Source organism: Anguilla anguilla, chromosome 1, assembly GCF_013347855.1.
Source record: "Anguilla anguilla isolate fAngAng1 chromosome 1, fAngAng1.pri, whole genome shotgun sequence".
In the NCBI taxonomy this organism is placed as follows: domain Eukaryota; kingdom Metazoa; phylum Chordata; class Actinopteri; order Anguilliformes; family Anguillidae; genus Anguilla; species Anguilla anguilla.
Window position 1 is genome coordinate 12,981,690 of NC_049201.1, and position 12,902 is coordinate 12,994,591.

The window sequence follows — 12,902 nt, forward strand, 5'->3', positions numbered from 1 at the left end:
TCTTGCTCGACATCAGAGCGCACCGTCTCACCATTGATTCGCTAATTAGAAGCAGGAGCAGAGCCTCTTCTGTGTTTTCCTGAGGACAAAACAGGCTGCAATTAAAGAAAGAGGCAGTTAGTGGTATAAAAGCAAGCAGGCCTCCAGCCCCAGTTCTGAGTGTGCTATAGTACACTGGCATTAAAAAAAATACAGAAATTAAAAATTTAAGGTACATAATATCTTTGCTGACATCTGGGGGTTAATCGTAAACAGCAGCAAGGAATTATGGCCCCAATTAAGGCCCTGTTTACATCCCATAAATGACAATAACATCACATAACATCGGTTTCTTTATGGCTGCCACTGTACTTACTGTCAGGACTGTAACTACAAACAAACCACAAAGGACTGTGTTCCATTAATTTGTGCTGAGAACAGAGATTCATTGTTCGCTACTGTCGAATAACTTGCCAATATTTTGCTTGTGATGCATACTCATAACACTCAATATTCAGCGCACTGCACTCAAAGCAATTCTCATTCAAATAGGAGCATTGATTTAGTGAACAGAGCATGTTTGCACCCAGGTTAACTCTTCATGGACTCTACCCTACTTAACGCTGACATTTATTTTATATATAAAGGTCCCACACACATCTCTCCAGAGTAGAGAGGTGATGTTGGGTACATCTCCCCAGAGCAGATAGGTGATGTTGGGTACATTTCTCCAGAGTAGAGAGGTGATGTTGAGAACATCTCTCCACAGAAGAGAGGTGATGTTGGGTACATCTCTCCACAGAAGAGAGGTGATGTTGGGTACATCTCTCCACAGAAGAGAGGTGATGTTGGGTACATCTCTCCACAGAAGAGAGGTGATGTTGGGTACATCTCTCCACAGGAGAGAGGTGATAATGGGCACTGCTCCTCAGAGTAGAGAAGTGAAGTTGGGTACATGCGTCTCTCAGGTGTAGAGTAGAAGTGATGCATGTGATGTTGGGTAAATATGCATTACAGAGAGGATGCTGGGTACTTACTTTTCTCCAGAGTAGACGCGGGGCCTCCTGCTTAGAGAGTAGTCCTTGGTGTATGAGCCCTGGCGTAGGGGGTCGTTGAGGGGGGATTGGTGAGGGGGGTCCTCCAAGGGGTTCCAGTAACTCTGCTCGCACATCCCCCTCAGCAGGATCTCAGCCAGCTGCCTTGCAATCGTCTGCAGGGACAGACCACAGCACTGCTCAGGCTTCTGCTGCTAGCGCCATCAGTGGGCAAACATGTGATGCCCCTTTGGCTTACAGCGTGTATGGCTGAGATCTATTTGCTGCACATTTCAAATTTAAAGAGCTACATTCAGATTCACATTAAAAGGATCTGTAATGATTGCTAATCTACTGATCACTGAAAAACTACACTCCTCACTCTTTTCTAAATATTTCACATGATACCTACCATTCGCAAGTTCTGTGTGGTTCTGGTTTCCACGGCTCGGAGAATCTCCCGAAACCGGCCTACACCGCGAGTCAAATTCCTGGATCGGCATGAAAAGATGAATTACCTTCCTTTTATTTCTATAGTATTTGATGGCAAAGAAATCTTTAAAACTGCTTTGCGTTTGTATCTGAGGTAACAACCTCTTAAATATGGCTGCCTCCCTGTACAAGAGCATTGTGAAACAGACCTGAAAAAAACACCCCAAATATGACTTAAAAGTGAGGTGTTGTGCCAACGCTGTAGGCTCTCACACAGAAAACTGTGAGTTCTTAGACTGTGTCAATACGAGTACAGTTTCATAACACAACAGTGATGTACGCTCACTTGCAGCTTAGCTTCATAGCTAATGATGTCATCTTGTGCCTTACCTTCTTACCACGTAAAGCACTGTTTGTTTCCATATTAGGACTACAATGTGCCATTGTAAGAGTCTTTAAGCATGGATGTGCCTCACACAGGATGCGCATGGTGGGTGAGTGGGTGGGACGACGGGGAGGGGGGGAGCCCAAATTAGCTCATCGGCTCACTGGCCCGAGGGTTTTTGCGCATCGATGGGAGGGTGTCCATACGCCGGCTCGCCGCTATGATTCTAAAGTGGGGGGCGAGAGAGCCTTTCCCACACCCACTCTCTCATTTCCGCACGCGGGCCTCTCTGCTGAACGTCAGAGGCGAGGCGACAGCCTCTCGGGGAGCGCCGATGACGGCGGGCTCGTCCTTCGGCGTCAGAGCTCGGGGCCTCTGTAAAACCCTGCGGCCGAGCCGGGGCGATGACGTTCCCCCGGCCCCGCCTCGCGCCCCTGTTCAGTTAAACTCTCGCGGGTCCCAGCAGGGTAACAGCACAGCGCTCTCTGCTGCCCGTTCGCAGAAGCCAGGGGAGCGAGACCTTAAACTGAGAAGCCGGGACGGAATTCCCGCCAATTACAGCTTCAGCCTTCAGCTCGCACGCCCCGAACCCCCCCCCCCCCGCCCCCCCACCGACAGCCGGCCTTCGGACATGGCGGAGGTCCGTGCGCAGCAACGGCCTCCTTAAACCTGCCCACTTAAGATTTGGACACTGCAGCTATAATTAACCTCCCCTGGCTTCATTCAGAAAGAGCATCAGTCATTTCCTGAGACTGTTCTAGGTTCATATTAATAAAACAGAAATGATCCTCTGCCTATTTCACTAGGCACAGACAGTCCTTGTGCAAACATTCGCGCTCGCTCTCATTTAGCGACAGCGCGGAGCAGAAAGCATATTGACACAGATCCCTGCTCTCTGATCCGTTTCGGGTCTTGCTGGTTTCCCGGGCTTTCTGACACCCTTTTATATCAGGAGGTTTAATTCCGCCTGAGTTATCAAAGGTTATCAAAAACCCTGTCTGCAAACACGGGCTTCATCAGAAGGTAAAGTTCACCTGCCGCAGGAACAGCGTGATTGGTACAGGGATGACAGATGAGAGATGGGGGGATGCAGCCGAGAGTGGAATTAGAAGACGTTGCGAGGTGACCTCATTTTAAAACACAAATATGACAGATCTCCCAGTCAACAACGGCCAAGCAACGCTTATTCAGCTCCGCATTCACCCTCTACAGGGCACCGCAGTCAACATCCAACATTCAAAGCATACCGATTTAACATGGAGCACATGTTCCACTACATGTGTCCCAAGAGAATGCAATCCTTTTGTAACTAAAAAGGCTCTTGACTTGATTTTGCAGGTTAACATACTAGCTAATGCTATTGGTTGTGGCAAAGACAACCTGACATGATACACCAGGAGGACCCCTGCAAACTGACCCGCGCTTAGGACTCTGAACCCCTCCACTGGCTGTGTGCGTGGGGGAGTACAGCAGAGACAGCCCAAGAGCCTGCGGAGGATTCACTGTGTGTGTGTGTGTGTGTGTGTGTGTGTGTGTGTGTGTGTGTGTGCGTGTGCGTGTGCGTGTGCGTGTTTGCATCCATGTGGTATGTCTGGTGGGTTTGGGGGGAGAGGGAGAAACACTGAATGCTATAACGGGGGGTGGAACAGGGAAGAGCAGGAACCCCCCACGTACAACTGAATAGGAAAAGGAAAACAAGGGAGCTACCCATACCTACTCTGCAGTGCTACCTATTAGTAGTCTACAGTGCTGCCTATACCTACTCTGCAGTATCCCCGCCCGTTTGCCCTAACACAGAAGGTGAGGACATGTTCAAGCCGTGGAGCTTCCACTAGATGCACCTCCGTTGCGTGGCCTAGACTACACAGGGCGCTACTCTACTGAGACAGCCCCGCGGTGGGATACCTACCGTCTGTCGTCACACAAATGGAACCTGGAACGGAAGGAGCCGGAAGCACCGGGAACACGCCGGCCGCATGCAGCCGGGGGGGGGGAGGAGAGTCGGCCAAAGTCACAGGGCTCAGGTTAGCGAACCGGCGCGAGTCAGCCACACGGCACACACACACACGGCTAGCCTGTGACGCTAGCCTTTCACTGACCATCTGCTAGGCTAGCGAGCGGGAGGGGGCAATTACGCACGCAAAGCAAACAGCACTCAGACAGTCATTCCCCCGCGTGTCAACAGCCAAGCCGCGAAGAGGGGAGAGGGCGCGGGGAGATAAAACGGCAGGTCTTCCGAGCGGCGGGACGCCGCCCCGACGGGCTTTTTGATGGAGGGGTGCGTTTTTGAAGCGGTCCCGTGCTCCGCCTCTACCTACGCGCGGCTCTTTGAAGCGCCGGCTTGAAAGGCCGGCCGGATTCAGGCCGGCTCTCACCCGTTTTTGAAGTGGATGACGTGGGCCCTTTGTAGACCCGTCTCCAGGAAGTAGCCCAGCTCCTGCTCCTGGGCCACGGGGCCCGGCTTGGGGCTCCGGTTCTGCATGCCAGCGCTCAGGGCCTGTGTGGGGAAACGGATCTCTGTGAGCGAAGGTCCAGAAACGACGTGGCCGCCATTTAACACACTACTCATATCTAACATTTTATTATTATCTATTAGAATTGTAGGTATTAAAGTTAAGTACCCTGGGTGGACAGTATTAGGCAAGAGTGCCCAACCCTGGTTCTGAAGAGCCACACGGTCTGCTGGCTTCCATTTCACTCAGCACTTAATTTATCACCAACAGCAGGTGATTACACTGTTACCGCAGCTCACTTTGGTTCTTGAGTCTAAACTGGCTACTGGCCATCAGGAGGAACTAAAAACCCGCAGTGCATGTGGCTCTCTAGGAACAGTGCTGGGTGGAACCCCTGGGCTTACGACACACCAGTGTACCCGCTGTACCCCCTTCAGTGAAACACGGCTCCTCAGTGGGCATGACCTCACAACACAGTTTTCGTAAATTGACCACATGACTGGGGTGAAGTGTGGGGTTGAGGGGAGTGTGGGGAGGGATGGAAGAGCTCTGTAAAAGATAAGCGAAGAGAGCCTTGGTAGCTGAGCTCCCACCAGTGCTCTCAAAGACGAAGTCAACACTACGTTCTCACACTCCCAGGGGGAAGCCCCAGAGAGGATTTACAATTCTCCTTCCGACGAGCAGCAGGGGTTGTCCTTGGAACACCCCGTGCTAGAACAAGAGCCAAAGAGCCGAGGGTTGTATCGATAACTTTAAAAGAGCGGGAGCACAGCTTACGCAATGCGACCGATATCCCTTTAGAAAGCCCACCCCGTGTGGCTAAATATTTTCCTTCTCTTCAGACACAGAAAAAAAGACGACGGTCCAAAGAGGCCACAAAAACACTGTTAATCAGCACATTAGGAGTTGGAACAGCAAGCTCGATAAAGGCTCTTTTATTTCCTGAATGCGGCGCTGTCACTGCCTGGCCTGACCCAATCAATGTTCAATTACAAAGACAGCGTGTTTGTTCCCATGCTAAGCGCCATCACAGCGTGACAGTGCCGTTGCGTCTGGGTGAGACGGCTCTTTTGTCACGGGCGGTGGAGGGAGGGGGGGGGAGCACGGCCATTGCCCAGGGAGGTCAAGGCAAACCGGAGGGAACGGTCCGCCAGCGGCGAGGTGCCCGCTGTGCTTTTTTTAACATGACCCCGCTTTTAATTGCGCCGATCAATCAACTCCCGGCAACCGCTCTAGTTTTCTCCGGAACGGGGGGGGGGGCATCGGAGGGGGGGGGGGGGGGGGGGGGGGTGAAGACAAACACCTCAAATCAAAAGGGAAGAATGCAGAGTCCGGGAGCGTGCGTGGGCACCGCTCCTAGGCGACGGCCCGGTGCCCCACACCACTCTTGTGACATCACTCCTCATTAGCCTTCCTGCGGTCGCTCGCGGCTCTTCCCGAACAGCTCCGCCTCACAGCCCCTTAAAAACGCCATTACTCATAACGGGGAGGATAAGAGTGCAGCGGTGGAGCCTTAATGAGAATTAAGCACCGGCGAGCGTCTGACTCCGGAGGAGCGGGCAGCTCTGGCTCCATCAGACCACGTTTGTAACTAAACCGAGCAGATCAGGGAGCAGGCATCCAAAGCAGGACAGGGGATCCAATGTTTAATGCAAAACACAAACCAGTAACCATTTCACAGAAACAAAAGCATTTCCATGCATTCCATATGTTTTTACCAGTATACTTCTATAGTAATTCCATATGCGTTTCATGGGAGGCCCCAGCTAACAGGAAAGCCCATTTTGGGATGAATACAAAGCGGGGGAATTCCTACTCGAGGGGCTGCGGTAAAAATAACACCTGAACAAAAAGTGCGGAGTCAAGGCGGTGTCACAGAGCCAAGCCCTGCAGAGTAATGACTGCTTCCAGAAAAGGCCGGCCTTTTAAAAAATAACAAAAAATGCCACAGAGCATCAGTCTGATTGGCTTTCCCACCAGCTTGGAAATACAGACTGAATAAACTATGAGCGCTCCATAAACAATATTCAGAGCAGCTGTTGAGAACAGAAGATCTTTGGCTTTAAGTCAGTTAAAAATTTCATACTCTGTGCTTTGAGGTTGGCTGCAGAGTGCAGACTCACCAAGAATGTTGCGAGCGGGGCAGATCGCACATCGTTTAATTAGGTCTGTAAATCGCGAGCGGGGTTCTTCACTTCCCTTTCTGCCCTGACACTTGCCGCGCTGAATTAACACCATGTCAGTGAGCTAAGCATCCTGACAGGTCCAATCCTGCAACTTGGCTGACAATAAGTAGCTCTGTGTGGGCACTGTATCTCATAGAAGTTTCTTCCAAACAAGAACTATTCGGACGGCTCTGAGATTGAAGTGTCCGCCTTCAAGAGGCACCTCTTTGCCCAGATTCCAATTTAAATATTTTATGGGTTTTGCTCTAGGAGGCAGAATCACTGAAGTTTGCCTGTCCCCTCGCTCAGAATGGCTGCTGCACCTCGTTTTTTTAGGACCTCAGGGCTGGGGGAAAGGGGAACAGATTTGCTTTCAAGGTCAACACAGCAGTCAGGCAGCTGCATGGCTCTCGCCTCAAGGAGTTTCAAAACTCCAGTTCCCATAATTCCCCTGTCTGCCAAACCTAATGACTAGGACTGTTCATGTTCTGTACAGAAGCTCTGTGCAGGGATGTTTTTAAAAAAAAAAAAAAAAAAAAAAAAAAAAAAAACAGAATTAGAATGCTGCTTTGTTACATCCCACGCTGTTATCTGTTATTTATACTTACCAATGCCTAATATAAAAGCGCCAAAATAATTTGGCACTGTGCAGGTCAGAATAGATACATTTTCAGTTGAATTTTTCAGCTACTGAAGTTGTCCAGATTGTCCCTCATTGACACAATTCTGGTTAGTGCTACTGAACAGTGGATAGTGGAGATATCTGATACAGGCTCACTTATAAGTCAGGATCTGTCTTTACTGGCTAGTTTTCATTTGAAAATGGAGGACAGCAGCCTTCTCCTTCTGCTTCACTCGGTTCCAAACCAAACTCCCACAATGCCCCTTGGCTGCATCTCTCCACCACCCACTGACGCCAGTCAGCCCGGGGAAGCAGGACTGAGCAGTGGAGGAGATGTCTGTAAATCAGTCTGTTTATCCTCCCTGGCAGCCTGCTTGTTACACAAGGCAGCAACCATTTCAAGAAGGCATTTCAGTGCACCCAGGTGCTCCTGCGTGTACATTAGCAAATTACAAACAAACAGACCTCCACACGGGACATGCAAGACATTTCACGAGAACAGCTTGAACCTGGACATTTCTCTAGACAATAGACATCTCTCTCGAACGTCTCAAAGGACCACATTTCTGACGCACGTGTTCAAACTGAGAGGGAAAAGTCATACGATGAGAAGAAAAAGAACTGAGAGAAGAAGAACTGAAGAGCCCACTTTCGAGCAAAGGAAAGGATCAAAGCATAAAAGGGGTGTAGATAAAACCCCAGAGGAGGTCAGGAGGAGAACATCACAGCGCGGCGTGTCGATGGCGCATTGATCCGGAGCCGCGGCTGATGAGGTGGACCTTCTCCCGCCGCTGAACTCTGAACCCCCTACCGCAGAGACAGTGGCTGCAGAAAAACTCACTCTCAGCACAGCCCAGTCGAACCTGCAGCACTAACCCACAGCAGGGGCAGGCATACGCCAAAATGAAGTCCTGGAGGGCCGTAGTGTCTGCAGGTTTTTGTGGTTTCCTTTCACACAGGCCTTGGAAACAAGGTGAGTGGACTCTTTAGCCAATAAATGGGGTGCACAAATCACTAAAGCACGGGAACACACCACAAAAACCAGCAGGCACTGCGGCCCACAGGACTGGGGTATGAGACGCCTGCTGCAGATTACAGTACAGCGTGGATACTCAAATTTGGCCCTCAAATCCAAATCCGGCCCTGGTTTTCTATGCTCCCAGGTAATTTAGTAGACTGTCGTTACACCTGACTCCCAGGTAAAGGGATGGTAGAAAACCAGTTCTCCACCCACGACAACCGTGATCTGAGTAACAGGGTAATACAACATTTCTGCCCCTTCCGCGCAATCGTGAGGTGTGTTAGTGAGCGACTCAAGATACCTTCTCCATCTCCTGCAGGTAGAGCAGGGCGATGTCCCCCGATTTCTCGTAGCAGGTGATGATGTCCTGCTCGCGGTCGCCGTCGCGGTTAGAGAGGGAGGGGGAAGCCGCCGGCATCTTTTCCAAACACAGACCTGGGAAAGAGGGACAGACACAGAGGGAGGTGACGAGGACGCCCGCCGTAACCCGGGAAACGCCGTAGATGCACACACATCGCTCCAGGCACCTGACCCCCTGTCCACGCACCGCACCCCACCCCCTTGCACAGATTCCCCAGGGAACTCCTAAAAGCATACACAAGTTTATTTGGTGTCAAAGACCTCAGCCAGGTGGGCACCTCTGACGCGGGGTTGAGGCGGCATGGAAAATGTGAGCAGTCTGGATTCGCGGTGCGACACCGGCTCCGTGAAATATGAATCTGGGAAGCAATCAAGGCCGGCCGGCCTAGCCCGCGGGCAAAGTGAGAGAGCTCTGAATGTTTTATCAAGCGCCTGTAACACTGCAGCGGGCGGGAGGACATCAATCTGGCACTGCGGAGGAACCAGAAACTGCGGCGGCCTGCCACTGCCAGTGTCCTGTTGCCGTCTACCGCGGGTCACCAGAGAGCCAAGGTCTGCGACAAGGGCAAAGTCATGTAAGGAGACGTCGGCCGGTTCGTGCCAGACGCCAAATCCCTTCCACAGAAGAAGCACGGGCTTCGTTTCTGCGAGTCTGGCCTCTTGAATTTCTCCTCAGAAGCCTGCTTCCTTTCTATTGTGTGAAAGTATGATGCCTGCGTGAGGGTAACCCAACGCTGACACAAGGATTAGCAATTTGATTGAGCAAGGCCTGGTTTCTATGTCATGCTAGTTGTTTTTATTAACTCAAACAATCTCAAGTCTTTTTGCCATCTCTTCCTAATGCTGATTAGATTACAGGCTGTTCCATGTACCATACCTTTAAGGTGGACTATAGGAGCAACTCCTGTAAAGTTAACTGTCCTTTTAATCAGCCACAGGATCAAATTAATCTCATCAAATTTAACCAAATTGCAAAGGTGTCTAGTGTTTGCTTTTTTTTCCAACCATCTTCATAATTTCATTTCATTTTCAACATGCTGCTGTTTTTGGAATGTATAAACCCAATGTGAAATTAGCATAGCAATATGGAGCACAGTTCCTTAACTAGTACAATTAGATGATGACTGTGTGCAGCAGTAGGCGGGGTTGACGATGGAGGTGGAGAATTCTTTGATTGTAAACACAGGACAGCAGGGCAAAAAAAATCCTGCCTAGTATGCCTTCAATTATTGCTGGACCCTGAGGACCAGCCAAGGACAGCGAATCTCTTACTAAGGGGCCAGCTGACTCGCTGAGTCACTGACTCTCCACTGCTGAAACACGCGTGAGTGGTGGCGTGCAGGAGGTGGTGGTATTAATCCACTGTTGAAACGTGCAGAAGTGGTGGCGGTATTGATCTTAACCAGCGACACCAGGACAGAGTGATAATTTAAGGTCAGAAAAACCGTGCTACTCTGGATGTGAAATGGTGTTTGTGTTGCAGGTAGCTAGCTAGCAAATTATTTGTAAATAACCCACAGCACATTTTATATTTGTTGGCTGAGTTCAAAGCACCCAAAAACATTTGCTGGTTCGCTAATTAGCTAACTAGTTTCTATATTACAGCTCAATGGCTAGTTACAAGTAGCTAACATTTAATGGTGCGCTGAAAGCTTACCGATAGCCACCTAGCTACTTTGCTGACGTCCATCTACCACTTAAGCGAGCTTACCATTGATAGTCAGAGACCTGTTTGCTTAGTAAAAGGTAAAAAATCACCCCTTCAGATGTTTGTGTTCTTCCTTTAGCATCTTTGAATCTAACTTCAGCTACCAAGTAATTCCAATTAACTGTACAGAAATGTGAACTAGTAACTGCATACTTAAGCACTAATTAATTTGATAGATACTACAATTTACCATTTAGTAGCATGACTGGGAGGCAAAGCCCTTATGTTCAAGGACTGAACAGGCATCAGCCAAAAGATGCCACTCCAGTGGGAAAACGTTCCGATGAAGCACCTCACTCAGTGAGTCAGTCAGTCAGTCGGTGAAGGACACTTCACTGTCCCAAATGTACCCCGATGCGAAATGTCAGTCATCGGCCTCACAGACCTCAGCAGCCAACCAGCGCTCTGTCCCCCCACCCGCACTCGGCAGAGCTCGATCAGGATGACAAACACACTGGGAGGAAGTGAGAGGCGGCTCAACAGCTCCACTACGCTTCGGCTGACCAGGGCCCACGGCACGCCGACATGGCGATTTCGTTACTGACACAAAAAAGCGCCGGCTTCCACGCTCCCCCGGGACCTCGCAGGCAAACGAGCGAGCCAGAGGAAACAGCAGTCGTCCAGGGCAGAGGGAGGGGACAATGGAAGGGTCTCGGTGCTTCAGGGGCCATGCCAATGTCATGTAACGGAATACAAGGCTGAACAATAGGTGGTGGGCACTTTTATTAATCTAAAAAGCGAAACGCAATATTCACCTGTAACAAAACAGCAGGGAGATCACAAAACCAGGCCCTGCAGCCCCTGAGTCAGACATCTGGTGAGCTAGCCTACACACAGAACCAGTCCATGCCAGAGACTCCTCATGCATGAGGAACAAACTGTTTCCCTCTGCGCTCCGTGGGGGGAAGCGTACGCTTTCCTCACTTGAATTATTGGTTTTGGAAAGACCCAACGCAAATACATTATTAAAGAGAGAGAGGTAATTGTATAAGTTATGGCTGTGTTCTCCAGAGCGCGGTACAAAAGCTCACGCAGCTTTGTTACAGACAGCGAACGCACTCAGGAGAGGAAACACAAGCAAAACTGCAGCCAGGCCCATCTGGCCTTATATAGAATTACTTTGTAGGAAGGCTGGAGTTAATGACACGAGCCAGTGGATTCCAGCACCCTGCCACACATAACTAATTCATACTCGTAGGCCACTTTCGCAGGCCCTAATAAGCTTCTGTGTTACTCTAAACAGACCTGTACGACCCCGCGATTGGGTGACTCATTAAAATTAAATGGGAGTAAAGCTGTTCTATTACTGCTGGGATCCGGACGGCCGCCGCTCAAAATGTTCATACTCAGAAATATGGCGCCTAAAACCTTTGGCCCATCCTTTTTCTTAATATATGCTTGAATCATTTCAGTTCAGAAACATATTATAATGCCATCACTCTCAAAATATGCTAAATAATGGCTAAATTTGCCCTTCTGAGAAATAATCCTGCATTCAGCAGATACCAACCGTATTTCCATCTAACCTACACAGGACTGCCTCAATCCTATGGCAGGGTTTTCCCTTCATAACTGATATCAACAACTTGCCAAACCCTGAAAAGCCTGCAGAACTGGATGACATAACGACTGTAACATATTAGGGAGAATTTTCAAAACAGAGGAGCTCCCCCCAAGCATAAAGCGGACGCACTGTGATCACTAAGTGATCCGCTACTGCCATCCGCTGGCAAAAAGTGGTAACTGCAGAGGATGTATTGCTAAGCACAAACGCCTACCTTGGCTATAACATTCCCCTGCCCGCTGAGGACGGATTAAGTCATTTACAGTTGAGAAAAGCTTGTGCAAGCATTATGTAGCTTTAGCACTCTGAAACAGTCACATTGTGCATTCATCTGTTAACTGCCCCTGGCACTGACAGGAACCAGAAGGCCCACAAGGCCAACGAGGAAGTCCTGGCAATAACAATTAGGCAACAGCGTATGACAATCTAAGCACATTTTATCCGAGACAAAGCCAGGAGGCTTTTGATAAAGAGGTCAGTTAAAAAAATTAAGTCTTTGGGGTGGAATATATATGAGATTTTTTTTTTTTCCACCTTTATTTCACCAGGCAAGTCATTAAGAATAAATTTTTATTTACAATGGCGGCCTGACAATGGCCGCCATTGTAAATAATGGATCAGGCCTGTGGAAGGGGCTATGCAGAAGCTTAACCCTTCAAGGCGTGAGATCACAAATATGTGATTAAAATATTAACCGAACATTTGAATGCTGATGTAACAATCACTACAGGTAATTGAAAGCAATGGAGTTCCAGAAAAAAAACATTCCAAAAAACCTACTCTTCCAAGGGCTCATTTATACGCTGCAGATCACTGGACTGTTCATTCCAAAGTGCTGAGCTGTCATCTGGCTAGAAAGTGAGGACTGTCCTCATGACCAGTGCCCTGCAGTGCATTGTGGGTGCTCGGTCAGCAGGTGTGGCTCTCACCTTTGGTTGCGTACGCCTCTGCGATCATGGACAGGCGGTAGACGGGGGAACCCACGAGCAGCAAGTCATCCAGGCCCACCCGGGAATACTGACTGATGGCCTCCTGGTAGTCCCCCTCCACATAGCACAGCTTAGCCATCAGCATGCTGGCCTCCTGCATGTAATCCGGCTAAAAAGTGAAAATGTATGCACGTTACTGTTTGCTCTGCAGACACTGATATCCATGCAATAGGTATGCAAATACAGCATA

At 49.5% G+C, this 12,902-nt stretch overlaps 1 protein-coding gene across 2 annotated transcripts in view; it reads right to left on the reverse strand.

The window, feature by feature from the left end:
* The window catches only part of ttc7b (tetratricopeptide repeat domain 7B), a 52,416-nt gene that overhangs the window by 37,372 nt on the left and 2,142 nt on the right, over positions 1-12,902 (reverse strand). For both annotated transcript variants that reach the window (XM_035423986.1, XM_035423978.1), the window contains exons 3-8: positions 12,653-12,821; positions 8,393-8,526; positions 4,206-4,327; positions 1,426-1,504; positions 1,017-1,189; positions 32-95 (exon numbers count right to left, since the gene is read on the reverse strand). In XM_035423986.1, coding sequence (XP_035279877.1) covers positions 32-95; positions 1,017-1,189; positions 1,426-1,504; positions 4,206-4,327; positions 8,393-8,526; positions 12,653-12,821 — 741 coding nt within the window. The remainder of the gene's footprint in view (positions 1-31; positions 96-1,016; positions 1,190-1,425; positions 1,505-4,205; positions 4,328-8,392; positions 8,527-12,652; positions 12,822-12,902) is intronic.